This window comes from Microcebus murinus, chromosome 4 (genome assembly GCF_040939455.1).
Source record: "Microcebus murinus isolate Inina chromosome 4, M.murinus_Inina_mat1.0, whole genome shotgun sequence".
Taxonomy (NCBI): Eukaryota; Metazoa; Chordata; class Mammalia; order Primates; family Cheirogaleidae; genus Microcebus; species Microcebus murinus.
Genome location: NC_134107.1, coordinates 24,003,916 through 24,024,398, shown reverse-complemented (window position 1 = coordinate 24,024,398; position 20,483 = coordinate 24,003,916). Strand labels below are relative to the sequence as shown.

Here is a 20,483-nt window from a genome sequence, read left to right as displayed (position 1 = left end):
GAAGAGGATTTGCGACTTGCTCAAAGTCATTTTGCAAATAAGTGTGGAAATGAAATTGGTACCCGTGTCTGTGTGACCTCAATGCCTGTGCTCTCTCTTCAAAGGGGCTGGGTGGTGAAGGGAGAAGTAAACATTATACCTTCCCCCAGATGAGGTTCGTTTCTCCAGGGTCTCATTTCTGAAGCTATTCTTTTCATCAGCTCTCTTTGGACCTTAATAATCTTGTGCAAAGTAGGACACTGAGGTCTTTCTTTTGTTACTTTATAGCTTTATTACTGTGCATTTTGTGTGTAGAGTTTTAAATGTAGTGACTGCTAACTGTTAACCAAGTCCCCAAATTACAATAGGATCACATTTTATTTCTATTTTAATAAGATGGACTTTTAAAATATATTGTACTTTAAAATACAACATAAAGATTTCTTCCTGAAATTATGAAACATCAATTTACAGTTAAAATTGCAAAGCAAGTGATGATATGTAAAGAGTATATAACATGATATGAATCATTTATTATTTGTACCTAAGGATCTAAAATGTAGTTGTCATTGTTGATTTATAAAAAGAGAAGTGATAGAGGAACATTTATCCAGCTCTGTGACAACACTGGAATTTTTATTGCAGAACCATTCTGTTCATTCTTTATCATCTCTTAGATGGTCTCATGACTACTTAAAATTATCCTGGTCTAAATTTCATATCAACTTGGGGCAGGGGGAAAGAGTTTGAAAGGATAATGTTATCAAATGCTTTAGTCCTAATTACCATGTATTAATTTTCCCTATCTCTCCCCATTCTTTTTTTCCCATAGAAGAAAAATTCAAAGTGGAGACAAGAACCATTGCTGTTGACTTTGCGTCAGAAGATATTTATGATAAAATTAAAACAGGCTTGGCTGGTCTTGAAATTGGCGTATTAGGTTTGTATTCTTGCCACATTTACAGGTTCTTCTTGTATTATTATTTAACTTTTCACTATGACTTTACATTTTTTCTTTGGATGTTAGATGTTCAGTAGTAAAATGACTAGTGAGAAAAAAATTGTCCTATTGATCATTAATGATCATCTAATTGATTATTAGATGATATGAATCTATGTATGATTAAATCTGTGTGTTTTTAGTTATATGTTAAGGATGTACAACTTTGGGAATTTTCCCTTCCTGCTTCATTTTCAATCTCATTCTTTCTGTGTATGTTACAGTCATCCCTCAATATCCATAGGGGATTGGTTCCAGGACCCCCCTGCTGATACCCAAATCCACAGATGCTCAAGTCCCTTATAAAAAATGACATAGTATTTGCACATAACTTATGTACAGCCTCCTGAGTACTTTAAATCATCTCTGGATTACTTATACCTAATACAATACCTACACGTCACTTCATTTGTATAGATTTAATGTAGTACTACACATGTGACAGATTAAAGTTTTCCTTTTTGGAATTGTGGTATTTTTTTTTCCCACGTTGAATTGAACATTCCCAGATTGAATATTTTCAATCTACACTTAGTTGAATCCTTACGTCTACCCATTTGCAGTTGAGGAAATGAAGACTTGGAAAAGTGTTCTCAGCCTTTTGTTCATTTTGTCCCCCCAAGAAACCTTTTTAGATATTTCCGCCAATATAACCCCCCCATGAAATTTTAATACCACAGAAAAACACTATATTTGTTTAGGTACTTTAGTGTATGTATATCTATGATTTATACAAAAAAGAATAAAATCCCTCTCCACCACCACCAAATTTTGTCCCCTTTGTGGAGATATGCCCTGGTTGAAAATGCATAGTTTAGACAAGAGATTAGTGATTTGCCTAAGGTCACATAAAGATTGAGTAGTACCACTGGGATTCAGTCTTATATTTGTTTTTTCCAAGTCTATGACTCTCTTTTGCTATACCTTAGCTAGCTACCTTGCTCTTATTACCAAAAACAGATGCATTTGCTGTGATAATGGTAGTATTGAACTTTGTTAGAGAAAAGATTCACCAGAAGATTTTCAGGGGAAAAGGGGGGCTTTGATAAGTTTCTACCATTCTTTGAGTCATTTCTAGAAAGAAACTAGGAGGGCAGTTAGTTCAGATAAACTTACATTTCTTTAGTCATAATGATTCCACCTCCCTTCCTCATACTATAAAAGAATGGTTTGTAGTTTGTTTGTTTGTTTTTTAAGAGATAGGGACTTCTCTCCATTACCCAGACTGGAATGTGGTGGCCCAGTCATAGCTGATTGTAACCTTGACCTCCTGGGGATTCTCCCACCTCACCCTCCCAAGTAGCTGGGACTACAAGCATAATCCACCGTGCCCAACTAATTTTTTATTTTTTGTAGATAGGGGTTCTTGCTATGTTATCTAGGCTGGTCTCAAACTCCTGGTCTCAAGTGATCCTCCAGCCTAGTCCTTCCAAAGTGCTAGGATTATAGGCATGAGCCACCATGTCTGCCAAGAATGGTCTCTTATGTAATTACTAGATAAGGCAATTTCAAAAAATCAATTGAACAAGTTTTGCCCCACATAGTACCCTTGGATGTGGGATTAACCTTGGTTTTGACATGCTATCCTTTCTCAGCACTTGTCTGGTCCATATCATATACATACTCCCATACCACTAATCCCCCACTTATATGAGAACCAGTAGGCAAAACATGAATGAAAATATAGGTCTAGTTTTTACCTTTGTGTCTACACATTCTTCTGTAAAGACATATATTGCTGAGAATCTTTCAAAGTTTCTCTTCCTTAGCCTAGATCTGGAATCTATAAAGTACCACTGACAACTGTATAAATCTTGACTTTTTTAAACTTTTAAATCAGCAGCTGTAACTTACTAGTCAGTATTGACACTTCCATGGTCCATCTTAACCTCTTTTCAATCTAGTGATTGACGAAGGAAGGAAGGATGGCTTAGGCAGGAGGTTGGATAGAGAATCCCTAATAAGAGGAGACTGGAAGAAAGTCTTATTGTCTAAAACTTGTGTTCTTAGAGAATGACTTACTTTGAGAAGTAGTTCAATTCATTACAGTTGTCCTTAGTTTGCATAAATTTTAGCTGCTTCTTGGTAGGTGACCATGAAACTGTAGATGCTGTTGGACTATGGCATTGGAGCTGGAAAATATTGGGTATTGGGTTGCTGAAGGGCTGGAGAGTTATGCATAGCACTCTTTAGCTGTTCATTCTTGACCCAGTGTCAAGTGTATGAAAAAGCTTCACTGTGGGCTTGATAGATAGATACGTTAACAATGAGAGTATATAGGACATATTATCCCCAAGCACTTCTTCCCAATTTCTAGAATCCTTGTGTCAATACATAAGCACTGATATTTAGACAGAAAGACTGATGTTTTCCCAGGCCTTGTATGCTAAATGAACCATTGTTTTTGTTGTCTAGCTCCTTAGTAAGTTGCTGTGAGTTGGTGATTTATACTCCTCTTTATTTATTTATTCAACAACCAATGAACTAGAGATACAACAATGAACAAGAAAGCTATACACAAAATAGGAAAAACAACATTGAACAAAATAGTTATCTGTGGGGTAAGTGCTTTGAGAAGGGAAGGGCAGGGTATAATAAGAGTATAGGGGAAAAGGGAGTTGATACAGGGAGAACTAATGACTTGGCCTAGCCAGTGTGGTAGGCAAAAGGAAGATTCCAGAAAATCTTAGGAAATAGGTAAATCAGGATTTTATGATAGATTGCAAGTGTGATGAAGAAGAGAGAACTCATGGATTCATGGATGACTTTCAGGTTTCTGGCTTAAGCATCTGCACCAATATTGCCATTGATTGAAATGGAGAATCCTTGACAATGAGCCTTTTGTGGGGAGTGAGGATCGCTTAAGTTTGGGATTCCCTAAGGATGTCCAAGTGGAATTGCTAAGTTGATAGTTGGATATATAGGTCTAGATTTCAGTAGAGCTCTGGACTGGAGGTATAGTCTGGAGATTAGCCATCTATGAGTAGCAATCTCATTGAATCAGTGAGACTGGAGGTGATCCAGGAGAATGTACAGAATATAAAGAAAAAACTGAAGACGGAGCTCCTTTGAGTTCTCTTCCTTCCCATCAAAGGCTGCCTGGAGTATATAGGATCAAGGAGGGATAGTTTTTTTGCATGAGTTCAGCATATCTAATAGAAATATTACACAAGCTACCTATGTAATTTTAAATTTTCTAATAGTTTCATTTTTAAAACCTTAAAAAGAAACAAGTGAAGTTAATTTTAATTATTTTAACCCACTATATCCAAAATATTTCAACATGTAATCAATATAAAAAATTTTTGAAATACTTTGCATTTTTTTTCATACTAAGTTTTCAAAATCTAGTGTGTATTTTACAGTTACAGAAAATTTCAATTCAGATTAGTCACATTTTAAGTGCTCAATAGCCACATGTGGCTAGTGGCTACTATATTTGACGTCTCAGCTCTAGTTCATCTTGGCCATCTCTCACCCCCTGTTTGTATGGGAGAGCCATAAATACAGTCTCTAGATTTTTCTTGTGCTTTAAAGCAGCAGTTCTCAACCAAGGGCAGTTTTGCAATGTATGGGAGTGTTCAAAGGCATTTCTGATTGTCCTCCTTGGCCAGGGCAGGGTGGTTCTACTGGCACTTAGTGGGTAAAGGTCAGGGATGTTGCTAAACAGATCACAATGCATATAGGATAGCCTCCCAGAGCAAAGAATTATTGGCCAAAAATGTCAGTAGTACTGGGGTTGAGAAACCTTGCTTTGTTATACTGTCATTAGGTGGTTTTGATTGAATACTTATTGAAACATATGCAACTTTGGTTTTGTTTTTTAGATGGTTACAGATCAATAAAAAAAGTATTTATAGCTAATGTTTATGTAATCCTTTAAAGTGCATAGTAGCACTCTCATGTATTTTATCTCATTAGCTAGGTGGTAATTTTAGTTTTCTTCCTACTTTACCACAACTATCTCCTTAATTGTAAGCTTTACCTGATTATTATTGACATTTATTAGCAAATATTTTACACACAGTAATTTTAATTTATCAAGATTTTTGAGGAAACTATTAAAACACTTTTGTAAGCTAAAATTCGATCTTATTACTAAGCCATATTTCAACTCTAATCTTATAGTTCCTTCTCTAGTGTGGGTATAACCCTTTATAACTTATGGGGAGATCTGATGTTTATATGTTTTTTTCTGTTATGATTACCTAGGTTTCCAGCTCCCTCAGCTTCTTTCTTCTCTCTCTCATCCCCATCCAGATCCCACTTACCCCAGCCTCTGTCTAGTAAGGACAAAATAATCTTATTTATTCTCCTTCCTCCTCCATTTAAGGCAAGTCTCACCTTTATAACATTCCCTAAAATATTCTATGTATAGATTGATTTCTGGTAAAACCTAGCGATCCATATTAAGTCATAGGAAGTAATGTTTTTCTACTGAATTTTAATGAAACTAGAAATGATAAAAAGAAAAATACATCACCAGGATACACCCTATTTGTTTGAATAATGTTACACACCAAATTACAGTCAGTGCTTAATAAAGAAAATTAATATTTTTCAGAATTTCAAAAGAAAATGCTAAAGCCCTTTGTCATGAAAGAAACATTAAGTTTTCAATAAGATAAGTGGAAAGAAAACAGCCACGGAATTGTGTGAATTTATACTGAAAGGTCACCATAATTTGATGAGGCTATAAATGCTTAAGGTTGAAAAGTTGGATTCTTAACCCTGTTATGTAAAAAAAAGTAAGCATCTGCTGTCTTCTTTCAGGCAAATGCCAAGAAACACAGATTTCAGAAAGCTTAAAAAACTTCAACTATTTAGAGAAAATGACATCCTTACTGCTTTGAATAAGCAAACAATTGGTTAACAAAATGTGATTGCTATAATGCTTACTTGATTCCTCAGGAGAGACTCTCAGGTATGCTCCAGATTGGTTTGGAGAGCTTTGCACAATACATTGCAGGGAGACATAATTTACCAAGGCCAAAGGAGTAGCCTTGGATTTGAAGTATGCCGCAGATAATACTTTTTTCAAATTCTGCTGTGACTTTTTTAACTTTTAAAAAAGAGTGAGATTCTTTATTCTAGAAGTAGAAAGGTCCTCTTGGAAAAATACAGTTACTTAGTTTGTGATTTGATTTTAAAAATAATCAACCATAGGTTTATGCAAACTTTTAATTTATCCTAGACCATAATTTTCCCATGCCAAATGCTCTCAAAGTCTCCACCCACAGTGTCATGGTGTATATGAGCTGTAGAAGGAATAGAATCTGTTGGTACAGGATGGCCTTTGTTGCCATGGTGGCTTAGTGTATTCAGGACTATCTGTTAGCCATTGACATTTTTGGTCCTATCCATACATTGTCCAGAATATTAAGAGACCTCATTTTAACAACCGTATGTATAGATAATAAGGGTCAATTGATTGCAGAGAATCGCCGATTGCCAAAGCTGGAATAAACTTTATTATTCTCTTTACTTCCTGTGCCCTTTATAAGTGATACTTGCTCCACTAATATACTTGGTGAGTTATTTTTTTAATTACTGTACTTCCCTTTTCAGCTAAATGCAAACTCTTTGTTATCCTTGCCCATGCTCCTATTTTCCTCATTAAAGTTTATGGATTTGGGGAAGCATTTGTGTTCCATTTTTCTCCCCTAAAACCTAGTGTTTCTCAGAATGTTCTGGAAGAGAGAGTGGTCAAATAGGTTATATTTGCTAAATTAAATGATAGTTTGAACAGGGATACTAATCAGAGTTAAGATCAGTCACCTCTGTCTCTGGGTATGCTGAAGTTTTCAAAGTTTCTCAACACAAGACCTCAAAGATTATTAGCTTCTTGGGGAAATGACTAGTTAACTTCCAGTTGGCAAACTGCTAGTTAATTGGTTTAGGATCCAGAGAGGGCTTCTTTATAGTTCATCTGTAAAGGATCAGAGAAAGAGGAATAGATACAGGCCTAGGAGAGAGAACCAAGGGGCCGTAGGAGCTGTGCTGAGGAAAACTTTTCTGGGATTGCTTGGAAGGAAGGGAGTTGAGCATACTAGGAACTTATGCAGCTTCCCAGTCCTTGTTGATTAAGGAAGTTACAAAAAGAAGAGTCTTATTACTTCAGAGGGTTTTGAAATATATAGAGCAATGGATTATCTTCTTCTTGTTCTCAAGAACTTTACAAATTAAAAATTAGTTTTAAATTGCCCTCTTTTGAAATTTAAATGCCTCTGAAAGGGCCAATGGCATCTGTCATTTATATCTTATTGGGATTAGTCTATTCAGTTTATTACCTGTTTACTTCTTGCTGGATCAGCTACCCTGAGAAAATGGCTATTTTAGTTAGTAAAGGGAATGGGAAACTCATTTTGAAATGGAGAAGGAAAGGCTTAAAGAGGAAACTGTATGGTAGGTTGGTGATGAGTGGGGTGCTCAGTGCTCCGATGGGGGAAGAGCAGAAAGGCAAAATAAAGTTAGTTGGGAGAGCATCAAAGATAAACTTCATGTATGTGGAAGTATTACTCCTGGCCCTTTCTTCTGTAGCCCTAGTATAAAAGGCTCAAACTTAAGACAGGGCAGAGGCCATTAGCCTAGGTATATAGGAAAGGATTTTATCATCCGAGGTGATAGGATGGTGGTTTGGGAAGGAGGTAGGGTTTCTCTGTTATGCCAGGATACAACTTTTGTGCCTTTTAAGGGCTTAGGACCCTTCTAAAACTTCCCTTTTGTAATACTACAATCAAATTCTGTCACTAACCACACAGTGTTAGCATAGACTTTATAGTTTCAAGGACACAGTCCCCAATAAGACTACCCTCACTTCAGATGCCAGCCATAAGTTTGGGGGTCTCCAGGTCACTCACACTTTTGACCAACTGGCTACAAATTTGTAGGTTCTCATGACCCCTTCAGGGTCAGTCATTAGCTGTAATAATTTATAGAACTCAAGAAAGCACTGTACTAAAGATGACAGTTTTATTATGAGGGATATAAATTGGGATGGGCCAAATGAAGAGACACATAGGGCAAGGTCTGGAAAGGTCCCAAACACAGAACATCTGTGCCTTCTTATGGAATTGGGACACCTCACCATGGCACGTCTGTGTGTTTACCAACAAAGAAGGCGCACCAGGTTTCAATTTCCAGAGTTTTTATTGGGGTTTCATTAGGTAGGCATGATTGAGTAAGTCACTGGCCATGTGGTGTAACTCAATCTCCAGCCCTCTTCCCTTTTCTGGAAATTGGTCCAGCTCAAAGCCCTAGCTGTCTAGTCACATAGTTGGTCTTTCTGGTGACCAACCCCCCTCCTGAGTTATCTTGATTCCACTGCCAGGTATATATCCAAAAGAAAGAAAATCAGTATATCAAAGAAATATTTGCACTCCTATGTTAGTTACAGTACTACTCGTAATAGCCAAAATATGGAATCAACTTAAATGTCCATCTGTGGATAAATGGGCAAAGAACATGTGATATATACGCACCATGGGATATTTAGCCATAAAAAAAGAAATCATGTCATTTGCAGCAATATCAGTGGAACTGGAGATCAATATGTTAAGTAAAATAAGCCAAGCACAGAAAGATAAATATTACCTGTTTTTATTCATCTGTGGGAGCTAAAAAAGTGGATCTCATGAAGATAGAGAGTAGATTGGTGGTTACCCAGAGGCTAGGAAGGGTGGGTGGGGCAGGTAAAGAGAGGTTGATAAATGGGTACAAATATACACTTAGGTAGAAGAAATAAGATCTGATGTTCAGTAGATCAGTAGGATAACTATAGTTAACATTGATTATTTCAATACAGCTAGAAGAAAATAATTTGAATGTTCCTAGCATAAAGAAAAGATAAATATTTAAGATGATGGATATCTCATTACTCTGATTTGATTATATGAATGTATCAAATGATCACATATGTGCCCTGAAAATATGTACATCTAGTATGTATTAATTTTTAAAGTTCAAAAAAACCAAAATCAGGTGTGATTGTTGGCCTGTCATGAATAAAAAAGGCACTCCTATCACTCAGGAAATTCCAATGATGTAGAACCTCCATCCTATTAACAAAGAGCACGCAAATTTTTTATTATACAGCACCTTTCCTTTCCTGTTTGTTGGTTGATTCATTCAATCAACCGTATATTAAGTAAACAAGTAAAATTCTAAACAAAACAGACATTGTTTCTGCTTTTATGGACAATAACCATTGAACAAATATTTGGGAATATGTTGTATATAATGAAGGAGTATGTTACTGATAATGGTAAGGGTGTCACAGATGATCACCCTGAGAAAGTAATGTTTAAGTTGAAACCTGAAGCCTAATTAACGCCGGGAGAAGAGATGTGGGAAGGGTTTCCAGGTGGAAGAAACAGCATGTACGAAAGCACTGAAGTCAGTGTGCTTGGCATGTTGGAGGGACTGACAGAAGACCTGTGAGTCTGGAGCGAGGCTTTCAAAGGGGACAGTAGCAAGAGATAAGTCTGGAGATTAAGCAGAGCCAGATCTTGAAAGTCTTAGAAAACCAAGTTAATAAGTTTGGACTTTATTGGAAGTACAATGGGTAGCCATTGTAGAATTTTAAGCATGAATTGACAATACATTAAGCATTTTAGAGGGCTCATTCTGACTCCCGAGGGGAAGAAGACAACATTTGGTACGGGGAGACCAGTAAGGCTATTTCAGCAATGACACATAAGATGGGATGGCAATGGGAACAGATAGAAATGGATTGACTAAGAGAGATGTTTAGGAAATAGAAACAGGACCTATTTTTGATGGTGCTCATCAGAAGTCTTGAGTGAATAATGATAGTAACAGTCTTATTTTATTTTAAAATCATTATTGCCAACCTGCAGTGAGTATTTATTTTTGTTGTTGTTGAAAATTAATTTCTTTCTATTTTTAGTAGAGACAGGGTCTTGCTCTTGCTCAGGCTGGTTTCGAACTCCTGACCTTGAGCAATCCTCCCGCCTCAGCCTCCCAGAGTGCTAGGATTACAGGCGTGAGCCACCACGCCCGGCCTGCAGTGAGTATTTTTTATATGTCAGATACCATGCTAATGAATTTCATTTAATCCTCAACAACTCTATAAGGTAGATACTAATATTTCTATGCCCATTTTACAGACAAGAAACAGAGTTACAGAGGTTAAAGACACTGTCTAGAATGAGACAACTGGTAATAAACTACTTCCAGGTTTATTGAGTCACTGGATGTCACTTCCCTAGGACAGGGAACCCTGAATCAAGAGCAAATGCTGTAGAGGAAAATGATGATTTCACATTGGGGTATGTTAAAATTGAGATGGCTGTGAGAAATCCTAGTGGAGATTCAGACAGACAGTTGGATCACTGGACACAAATGCCCTTCTTTGCTGGAAGGGAGCCACCTTGGTGTTGAATGAGGCAGAAGCCTGGTATAGACAATCATGGCAAACAGAATAGTACATGGGTTTTTCTATCTGTCTACCTACCTACCTATCCTTATCTATGTGTATGTACACACACACTAGGAGATTCATCAGAAACATCATCCGACTAAGTATGGTGCCTTTTAGTTCCATTAGATGTGTTGACTGAGATTGGATTTGTAAAGCGAGCATAAAAGTTTTGATCTAAATTTATTTCTTTTTGCTCAGAAAACCACTAATAGTATTAATTAAAGCAGAAACTTTAACTTAAAACTGGATAATTAGCTTTGTGATTTCAGAAATGTAAATAGAACCATAAGTCATGAAATTGATAAATGTTCTTCCTATTAGCTAACATTTAACTACCAACCTCATGTCATCCTTTCCTCATCTCCTTTTCTAATTTTATATATGGCAAATCTTACCTAGTTTTGTAATGAATATTGCATAGCCATTTATAATTAAACAGTGGAAATGAAATGTTCTGTTGTGTTGCTTCTGACTCAGTCTTAATTTTTCAATTTCTGATGAAAGGCACTCCAAATTTAAAGCTTTGTAAACTCTCTTTTATTTGGAAATTGCTACTCACAAGTATATGAAAACTGTAAAGTTTGCAAAATGTTTTACATGGTGTTCCAAATATCATCTGTCAGAGTATGAACATGTGCTAGCTACAGCAATATGTTAAATAAGGCAAAGAAGGAATTTTCATCACTTTCCAAACTCTCTCTATAGACTGTAAAACTAGACAGATATACTTGAATGAAATAAAGAGGATAGAGGAGCAATTAGGAGAAATTTAATCAGTATAAACAGCTATTCTGCTTAACTGCTGCTCAGAGCTCTTTCAGAAGGATCTCTCCACTTCAGTGTTGGTCATATTTAAAAACAGGGTTTGTGTTGGGCACAAACTAAGAGTTCAATAAATTTTTGTTGAATAAATGACCACACAAAAATAACAACTCTTCTTCCTCCTTCCATTTATTAATGTATTAGTATGTTCCAAGCACTGTTTTAAAGAGTTTATGCATATTATTTCATGTAATCCTTGAAGAATTGTCTCTATTTAATATATAAAGACAATGAGGAAACTGAGGTTTATCAGAGTGAAATATTTGCCTCTTGTAGGAGCCAGTGGTGGTGGGGCCAGAACTGAACCCTGGGTCTGTTGGACTCTGAGATCTGTGCCCTTTTAGCACAAAAATTTAAGAAAGGAGGGGTTTCCCCCACTTTTGGAATATACACTATTACTGAAGCCTACATTTTAATAATTCAGTTTATTTTTAAATATAATGAGATGATAGCATTCTTTTCAAATCAGTTTTTATTAATGAATTTCTTAAGTCTTCAATCTGGAAAGAGAAGCAGGTTGAAGGTGGTCTGTGTTGGGTTACCCGTATCTGTTATTATTGTATTTGTTCAAATGGATTTTTAGTTTCTAGTAATTTATTGCTATTTGCTCCTCAGTCATGCCCAACCCACATACTGAAAATTTAATTTTCTGATGACATCATTATATCTCTAGAGCAGCTGGTTATGATAGAGGGTTCAAAGTCAGTCCAGTGTGATCAGCAGCAAATGAACGTAGAAAAAACAGAAATCTTGTGTATATTCTTTTGTTTTTTTAAGTAGAGCTGTGGAAATGATTTTTAAAAGGTAGCATGATGTAATTTAGAATATATATTTACAAAACATTAAGAATTACTCCATGGATTTTCTGAGTCTTTAAAATGTAGCACTTACATCAATATTAGTGTTTGTGAAGTTGTGGTTGGGAGCAGAGGAGAGCCTGGCTAAGCACAGCTCACTGTCAGTTCTTCCCTGCCAGGATCAACTCCAAGAGGATGGCTCCTCTGCCTGCCACCACTTTCCTTTTCCACTTCCCTTGTCAGTTCTTCCCTGCCAGGATCAACTCCAAGAGGATGGCTCCTCTGCCTGCCACCACTTTCCTTTTCCACTTCCCTTGTCCTTGTTCTTGATCTGTCTTCACCTCTGTTCTCTGTCTGTCCCTTCTCACGTACTCTTCCCCATCTTAGAACCCCAGTCAGAAACTAATAGGAAAGATTTTATATTACTGTTTAGGGTCCTTCAGTGATTACTGGGATACTGGTAGAAATTCTGCGATTACACAGATATTCTTTGTTTTCTGAAAGACGTTACAAAAGGGTTTGCAAGTCACTGGAAAAAAAAATTTCAATCTGTCTCTGGTACCTCACTTGAAGAATTCAATCAAACTCACTAATAAACATGTTTAATGCTAATTTAAGATGCTACCATTTAAAGGAGATTTTCAACTGAGTAATGTTGGAACAACTTGTGGCATTGTTTTGTTTGGTGAATCCTATAATGAATCCTGTAATATGTAGAGATGGCATGGCGTTCACCCGTTCTTAATGAGATTTAATTACAATGGGAGTATTTTCATCCTTCACTCCCACCCAAAGCCTGTTCTCTTCCTTTTGCAGTTCCCTGAAGGCTTTAAGCCTGCTGTTTGGCTATTGCTGCCACCTAATGTCTCAAAATAAAATTGCAGTGGGTTTGCCTTTTCCAAAAGATTTGCACTATTCTGCAGTTTATGGAAATAACTATTTGAGAGCAACAGTTGTTTTGCTCTATACTCTTAAGTAATAATAGCATCCTTGGCTGGGCACGGTGGCTCAGGCCTGAAGCCTAGCACTCTGGGAGACTGAGGCAGGAGGATTGCTTGAGGTCAGGAGTTCGAGACCAGCCTGAACAAGAGCAAGACCCCATCTCTACTAAAAATAGCAAAAATTAGCTGGATGTGGTAGTGAGTGCCTGTAGTCCCAGCTACTATACTCGGGAGGCTGAGGCAGGAAGATTGATTGAACTCAGGAGTTTGAGGTTGCTGTGAGCTAGGCTGACACCATGACCCTCTAGCCCACGTTACAGAGCAAGACTTTTGTCTCAAAAGAAAATAATAATAATAATAATAGCACTCTAAAATGATTACCTATGATGGGGAGATTATGGGTAGCATACATTCCACAAACAAAAGATAAAATTAATAAAACAGGAAGGGATTTAAGAGTCCTAATCCCTAGTATAGGACAAATTGCCAGTGTGACCTTGGCATATACTTCCCCTCATAAAATTGGACATGATGCTCTGAATGGCCTATACCAGCTGTAACATTGTTTTATTGTGTGTACTTTTTGGTTATAAAAGCATAACCCTTCTACATGATATCATTTATTTCTTTGGTCTAAAGTTCTCAGTGTTTAACATTTTCTTTTTTTATTGATATATTTATGCATATTTATGGGATACATGTGATATTTTGTTACATGCACAGAATGTTTAATGATCAAGTTAGTGTAATTAGAGTATCATCATCTCAAGTACTTATCATTTCTATGTGTTGGGAACATTTCAGGTCCTTCTAGCTATTTTGAAATATATAATACATTGTTGTTAACTATAGTCACCCTACTCTGCTATCAAACATGAGAACTTATTCCTTCTAACTGTGTATGTGCACCCATTAACCAACCTCTCTTTAAATTTTTTAAATTTTTCGCATTGCTCTGTAATAACCAACCTCTCTTCATCCTCCCACCCTCATACCTCCCACACGTCCTTCCCTGCCTCTGGTATCTATCATTCTACCCTCTATCTACATGAGATCTAGTTTTTTTAGCTCCCACATATGAGTGAGAAAATGTGATATTTGTCCTTCTGTGCCTTTTTTACTTAACATAATGATCTCCAATTCCATGCATGTTGCTGCAAATGATATGATTTTATTCTTTTTTATGGCCAGATAGTATTCTGTTGTATATATATACCACATTGTCTTTATCCATTCATCTGTTAATAGACACTTAGGTTGATTCCATATCTTAGCTATTGTGACTAGTGCTGTGATAAACATGTGGGTACATGTATCTTTTTGATATACTGATTTCTTTTCCTTTGGATAAATATCTAGTAGTGGGGTGACTGGATTGTATGTAGTTCTGTTTTTAATTTTTTGAGAAACCTCCATGCTATTTTCCATAGTGGCTATACTAATTTACATTTCTACCAACAGTGTATAAGAGTTCCCTTTTCTATGCATCCTCGCCAGCATCTGTTGTTTCTTGTCTTTTTGATAATAGCTGCTCTAACTGGGGTAAAATGATATCTCATTGTGATTTTGATTTGCATTTTCCTGATGATTAGTTATGTGTTAGGCATTTTTTCATATACCTGTTGGCCATTTGTATACCTTCTTTTGAGAACTGTCTATTCATATCCTTTGCTCACTTTTTAATGGGATTATTTGATTTTTTTACTATTGAGTTGTTTAAATTCCTTGATATTCTGGATATTAGTGTCTTGTCAGATGAATAATTTGCAAATGTTTTTCCCATTCAACAGGTTGTCTCTTTGCTCTATTGATTGTTTCTGTAGCTATACAGAAGCTTTCTAGTTGAACATGTTTTCTTATAGAGCTATGTTAAATAGATGTTCACATTTCCATTGTGTGAATAGATAGCTTTGATAGCTTTTCTTTGCTCAATTAGCAGAGACAGATCTGAAGACTCTGTATTGTTAATACAGCCTTAACCAGAATAACACTGCTGCTTGCTTAGTTATTTGTGGACTTTCTTAGCTTGACTTTGTACTTATACGTGGTAAGATTACAAAGTCAGCTGCTGCTTACGAAGTTTTTGTCTTTATAAAAGACAGATTTTGTCTTTATAAAAGTCAGATTTTGTCTTTATAAAACCAACTCTGGACTTTAAAAGATTTATAATTATACTGTTCAATTTTCCTTAGCATTTTAAAATATAGCATTAGTACGTCCATGGGCTAGAAAGAAATCTGAAGAAAGTAAGTTTTCTAGATATGGAAGAGTGGAGGGAGATAGAATTTGCTGTATGTCACAGATTTTTTGTTTGTTTGTTTGTTTAATCCTGAAGAATGTTACAATTTGGCAAAGCCTTTCTTTGAGTATTCTGTTATCTTAAACTGACTTTGAAAAGAATATTTTGTTTATATGCAACATTTTAGCAGGTCTTTTGAGTGTTGCCGTTTCTCTTAGTTATACTCTAAATAAGTTATTTGTCCTTTATAATTCTATAGTAGTTAAAGCAAAGTCAAATGAACATAAACCTTCAACTAGTTTTGGCTTAGTTATTAACTGATCTTTTATAGTATTGATTCTTAGGACCCCTGGTGGGTAGAGAACCTATTGAATAAAATAAAAATGGATTTGGACCTGCTGTTATTAATTAGGTTTTGATACTATCCCTATTCAGATGAGCATGAGTACTAATTTAAACACAGTTTGCTTTGGCATTGTCCTTTGTTTACATATTGTCAGACAGATTTCAGTGGTATTGTTCAAGGCATCCTGACCGAATTTTGCAAGTAGAATCTTGAGACTCACAGCCTCGAGTGACTGGCTTACAGTTAAATTTAGAGCCCTTATTGAGTTCCTTTGAACTATTAATTTTGTTAGTCTATTCAAAAGTTACTATTACTACTATCAGGTTTATCTAGCACAATTCCTTATAAGCCTTAGCAGACAGATCATAATTTCATTATCTTTTTGCAACCAAAACCTCTCTTTTTAAAAATACTTCACAATTTTATTAAACATTGCTATCAGATTTCTGTTTATTATTCAATTATTACTGATTTTCTTTTTCTGAGTTGAATACTAGATGAAGGCATATGAATGCTTTAATGTAGTAGTTAAGAGCCTAGCCTCTTAAGTCAAATTTCCTGAGTTTGAATCCTGCCCTGCTTTGCTCTATGACCTTGGGCAAGTTATTTAACTGCTTCGAACTTCAGTTTCCTAATATGTAAAAGGGAAATAATAATAGGAACTACCTAGTAGAGCTGTTGTGACAATTAAATGTAGATGGATAGCTAGATGGATAATGCATTTCATGAGTTATTTATTTAGTTAAATTCTAAGATATTTTGTTTATTTTTTGATTCCTGCAAATGTTCTTTATTCTAGGTTTGTCTTTGTCTTTCCAGGGCTAGGGAAAACCATAGGATATTTGAGTATTAAAGTTACATACCTAACTATATATAAATTTAGTCATATCTTGTCAATTATCTTATAGCCCCAAACTTAGGTTAGGTGATTGCAGATAGGGGGGTGTAAGGAAAACTAAGACATCACCTCAGCCTAACTTTTGATAGATGGTTGATTAAAGACATTTAGTGTGACCCACTCTCTTGGCCACCAGAAAGATGCCTTCTTTCTTACTTCGAGATGAAAGCAGGCTTTTCAGGGACAGGCTCCCTTGGCACTCTGCACTGTAGTGAAATAATTGTGTGATTCTTTTTGTTGCGTGCCTTTCTCTTCCTACTAGATTATATGTTATGATGCCAAAACTTTTTTTTTTTCCTGCTTTTTTTTTTTTGGGTTCCCAGCATGTCTTGCCCAAAAGTATATAGTAAATATTTGTCGAATGATTAAGTCAGTTCTCATTTTAGAGATGAACAAACTGAGATGCTTATTGTACATGACCTATCCCAATTCACGCATTTTCTGAAAACAGTTAGAAGTAGAACTCAAGTTTCAAGGCTCCTATGCTACAGTTCTCTCTGCTCTTTCTAGTACTCTATGAAAATTTAAGATCTAGAGTAATATCTACAAATGCCTTATTACAGAGGTAGAATACACACATCCCAAAAGGCTATGAAAAGTGAGAGGCAAGTATAAGTTCTTTTGTCAGGGTTGGATGACAGGTACAGAAAGACTTAAGGAAAGAAGAGACATTTGAACTGGACTTTAAGGATGGATAGATTTAGATAGAAAGGTATGGGAAAGGTCACTCCAGCTATAAATGGTATTTTATATAATTGTATGTATCATTTTAGCCTCAATATCTTTAATGCAATTATTTCAATAAATCTTTCAAATATACACATATTAGTCAGCTAATGGTCTTATTCTATTTCAGTGAACAACGTGGGAATGTCATATGAGTATCCCGAATACTTTCTGGACATTCCTGACTTGGACAATGTAAGTCTTTCTTTGTATATTATGGTAGCAAAAATAATGTATGCAGGTCTTAGTGAGACAATATGGTATAATGATTCAGACTATGAGCCCTAAATTCCAACTGCCTGAAGTTCACACCTTGAGTCTTCTACTTACTACCTGAGTAGCCCTGGGGATGATCCTAACCATACTTACTCTCAGTTTCCTTGTTCATAAAATAGGCAAATAGGGATGTTAGAAGGATTGAATGAGAAAATATTTACAACCTCATTTATACAGTCTCAGGTTCAATAATAGCTTTAGTTTTATTCTTATTTTTATTTGTATTATAGCAAAACAGCTCTACTTTAATATGATTCTAAACATAAATTTAAAAATTGCAGATATGTTAGTATATAGCAACGTGGTTCATTCAGGTAAACCAGCTCTACCAAAATGAAAGCTACATCGTTGCCACGTGCATAATCTTTTACTATCAACTAGAAAAGTATATCGTTGAAGGACTATGTAATTTTTTTTAAATTATAGAAAATCTTAGGTTCAAGAATTTCTATTCTCCATATTAGCAGAGAGGAAATTGCAGTGTTCTATTTATTTTAGATTTAAAGTATCTTTTTGCTTCCAGGTTTTATAAATGTATACACCTGTGATACATTTGAGTTGGTAAATGTTGTGGTAAAGCATTGTATGTGGAATATGGGACTATAAAGTAACAAGGGTGATTTTTGTAAGCTACACATATACCTTGGGTTTTGCATATTTACTTTTATTAGAAAAATGCTGTAATACTGAAAGTAAAATAAAATCTGCCTCTCTCCACCTCAACTCTTGTCATTTTGCAAAGTCTCTGTAATATCTGGGGAGACTTTCAATGCATCTCTAGATTATTTAAGTATGTAATATTGTCACTTTTGTGATGAAATCTATATAAAATTATTAATTTTTTTACAGACCATCAAGAAACTGATAAATGTTAATATTCTTTCAGTTTGTAAGGTAAGCAGCTTCTTATAAATATGCTATCCTTTTTTGGTTCTTTCTATTTAAAAACACTGACATAATCAACTTGTCCACTTCAGTCTACTCTTGTTTAGATGTATGTATGTATTCCAGTGGCCTATTTACTTATGTCCTCAGAAAATAGAAAGAACTGAACACCAAACAGGTGTCTGTATTATTTTGCTTTTTAAAACTGAACGGTTATTAAATGCCTTCCATATATGAACACTATGGTAGGCACAGGGACTACAAAAACCAACTTAGGCTGGAGATTGATTTTTACAAAGATTTCATCCACATGCTATTCATCGCTGATAAATTATTTCCATTTTGTCTCCTCTGTGATACATTTGAGTTGGTAAATGTTGTGGTAAAGCATTGTATGGGGACTATGGGACTATAAAGTAACAAGGGTGATTTTTGTAAGCCACACATAATAACTAGTCTAGTTGCTGGTTGATAAACATGCTTTATAGCTGCATAACTTTATATGACAACAAAAGCCAACACAGTCACTATCTGCCAATAGAAAGAATACACAGCAAACATGAGCATCTTAACACTATTTTTCCTTATATTTTAACAGTAACTACAAAAAGATACCATACCTTGATTATACATACCAGAGCAGTGAAAAATATTGCCTGAGACAGAATTCCCATGGGTAGTGTCAGATACTTTAAATTGAACATACCTATAGAAAGCTAGATCCATTTTCAATTACTCATATATACTCATTTATTTAAGGAAATCAAAAAATGTTTAACTCAAAACTGTTAGAATTGACCAGATAAATATAAATAAGAACTTAATTATTAATTTTCACCTTATGGCATTATGGTCTTTTTCTCTATTGTGAATGTTTAAAGAAAAATTTTCCTTGTGTTTTCATGTCCTGAGAGAAACTATAAATAACCCTTACATGTTTATTTCAAATCCAAGAACACAGCCTTATGCCTTGCCCGATTTTTCGTGTATCGCTATGCATACACATATGCCTGTGTGACATATATGTGGTTTAAAAATGTTAATTCAATTTTAGGAGGCAAATAACACTTGGTAGCTTGCTATTTAAAGGCACTTTAAGTGAACTAAATGACAATTTTGTAAAACAAATAATCACTCCCACTGTATCTTTTCCTTTGTTGTATTAACCAAGTTTTTTTTGTCATGGAAGATTCAGTTTAAGTGAGGTAAATGAGTTACAAGTGGAACCGTGCAGCAAGACCCACATGCACAACATTGATGCTTTTAAAACATGGTTAATATGAATATATCTGTCTAGTTTGAAAAGCATTTTCTTAGCATATTGATATAAATGCAATTATTCTTTAATAATCCGTATAAGGCTTCAAGTTAATTAAATAACTTTACCATTTACTAGTTATATTGGACCTTGGGAAAATTACTTAACCTATGCACTTTAGTTTTTCATCTGTTAATTGAGGATAATTCTCTTTGCCTCACAGATTTGTGAGGCATTAAACAAAGTAACGTGTATAAAACTCTTAGAATAGTGCCCAGATCATATAGTAAGGGCTCCCAAAATGTTGTTGTTAAACTCAGGACTGGTAAACATTTTTTGCAAACATTTGCAACTATGACTTTTTTAGCAAGCAAAGTTTTTTTGATCAAAATTAATATCACTTCTAGCCTACAAATATTTTGTGATTTTTACCTTTTGAAATGACCGATATGTACTGTTATTTTGATATATCTTTGCTGGTACATTTGGCCAAATGCTTGAAACTAATGAGTGTTAAATCAATGTGCATGTGTTTCATAATATACTGAGTTAATGATAAAATGTGTTCAAGTGTTTCAATTTTGTTTTATAGGATTATTAATATTAGCTAAAATTAGTCTCCTGATAATTTTAATTCTTATGTCAGAAAAACTATATAAGGTTTTTACTCTTATTTTCTCTTATAACCTCCTGCTTGTCTGCACTTTTGTGGGTTTTTTTTTTTTTTTTTCACTCTTATAGTGTAAAACACTGGCCCCCTCTGTCTCCTCGAACATGCATTTTTGGTTGGCAGTCTGCAGAATACTAATGATGAAAGGCCACGGTCCTGCCCTTAATCTGTGAGAATCGGTCAGCCTGCTGTGCTCCATGGTCG

At 35.3% G+C, this 20,483-nt stretch overlaps 1 protein-coding gene across 1 annotated transcript in view; it reads left to right on the top strand.

Moving 5' to 3' along the window:
• Nucleotides 1–20,483, top strand: part of HSD17B12 (hydroxysteroid 17-beta dehydrogenase 12) — a 153,669-nt gene that overhangs the window by 93,671 nt on the left and 39,515 nt on the right. The window contains exons 4-6 of the mRNA XM_012790569.2: nt 812–919; nt 17,321–17,385; nt 18,316–18,360. Coding sequence (XP_012646023.1) covers nt 812–919; nt 17,321–17,385; nt 18,316–18,360 — 218 coding nt within the window. The remainder of the gene's footprint in view (nt 1–811; nt 920–17,320; nt 17,386–18,315; nt 18,361–20,483) is intronic.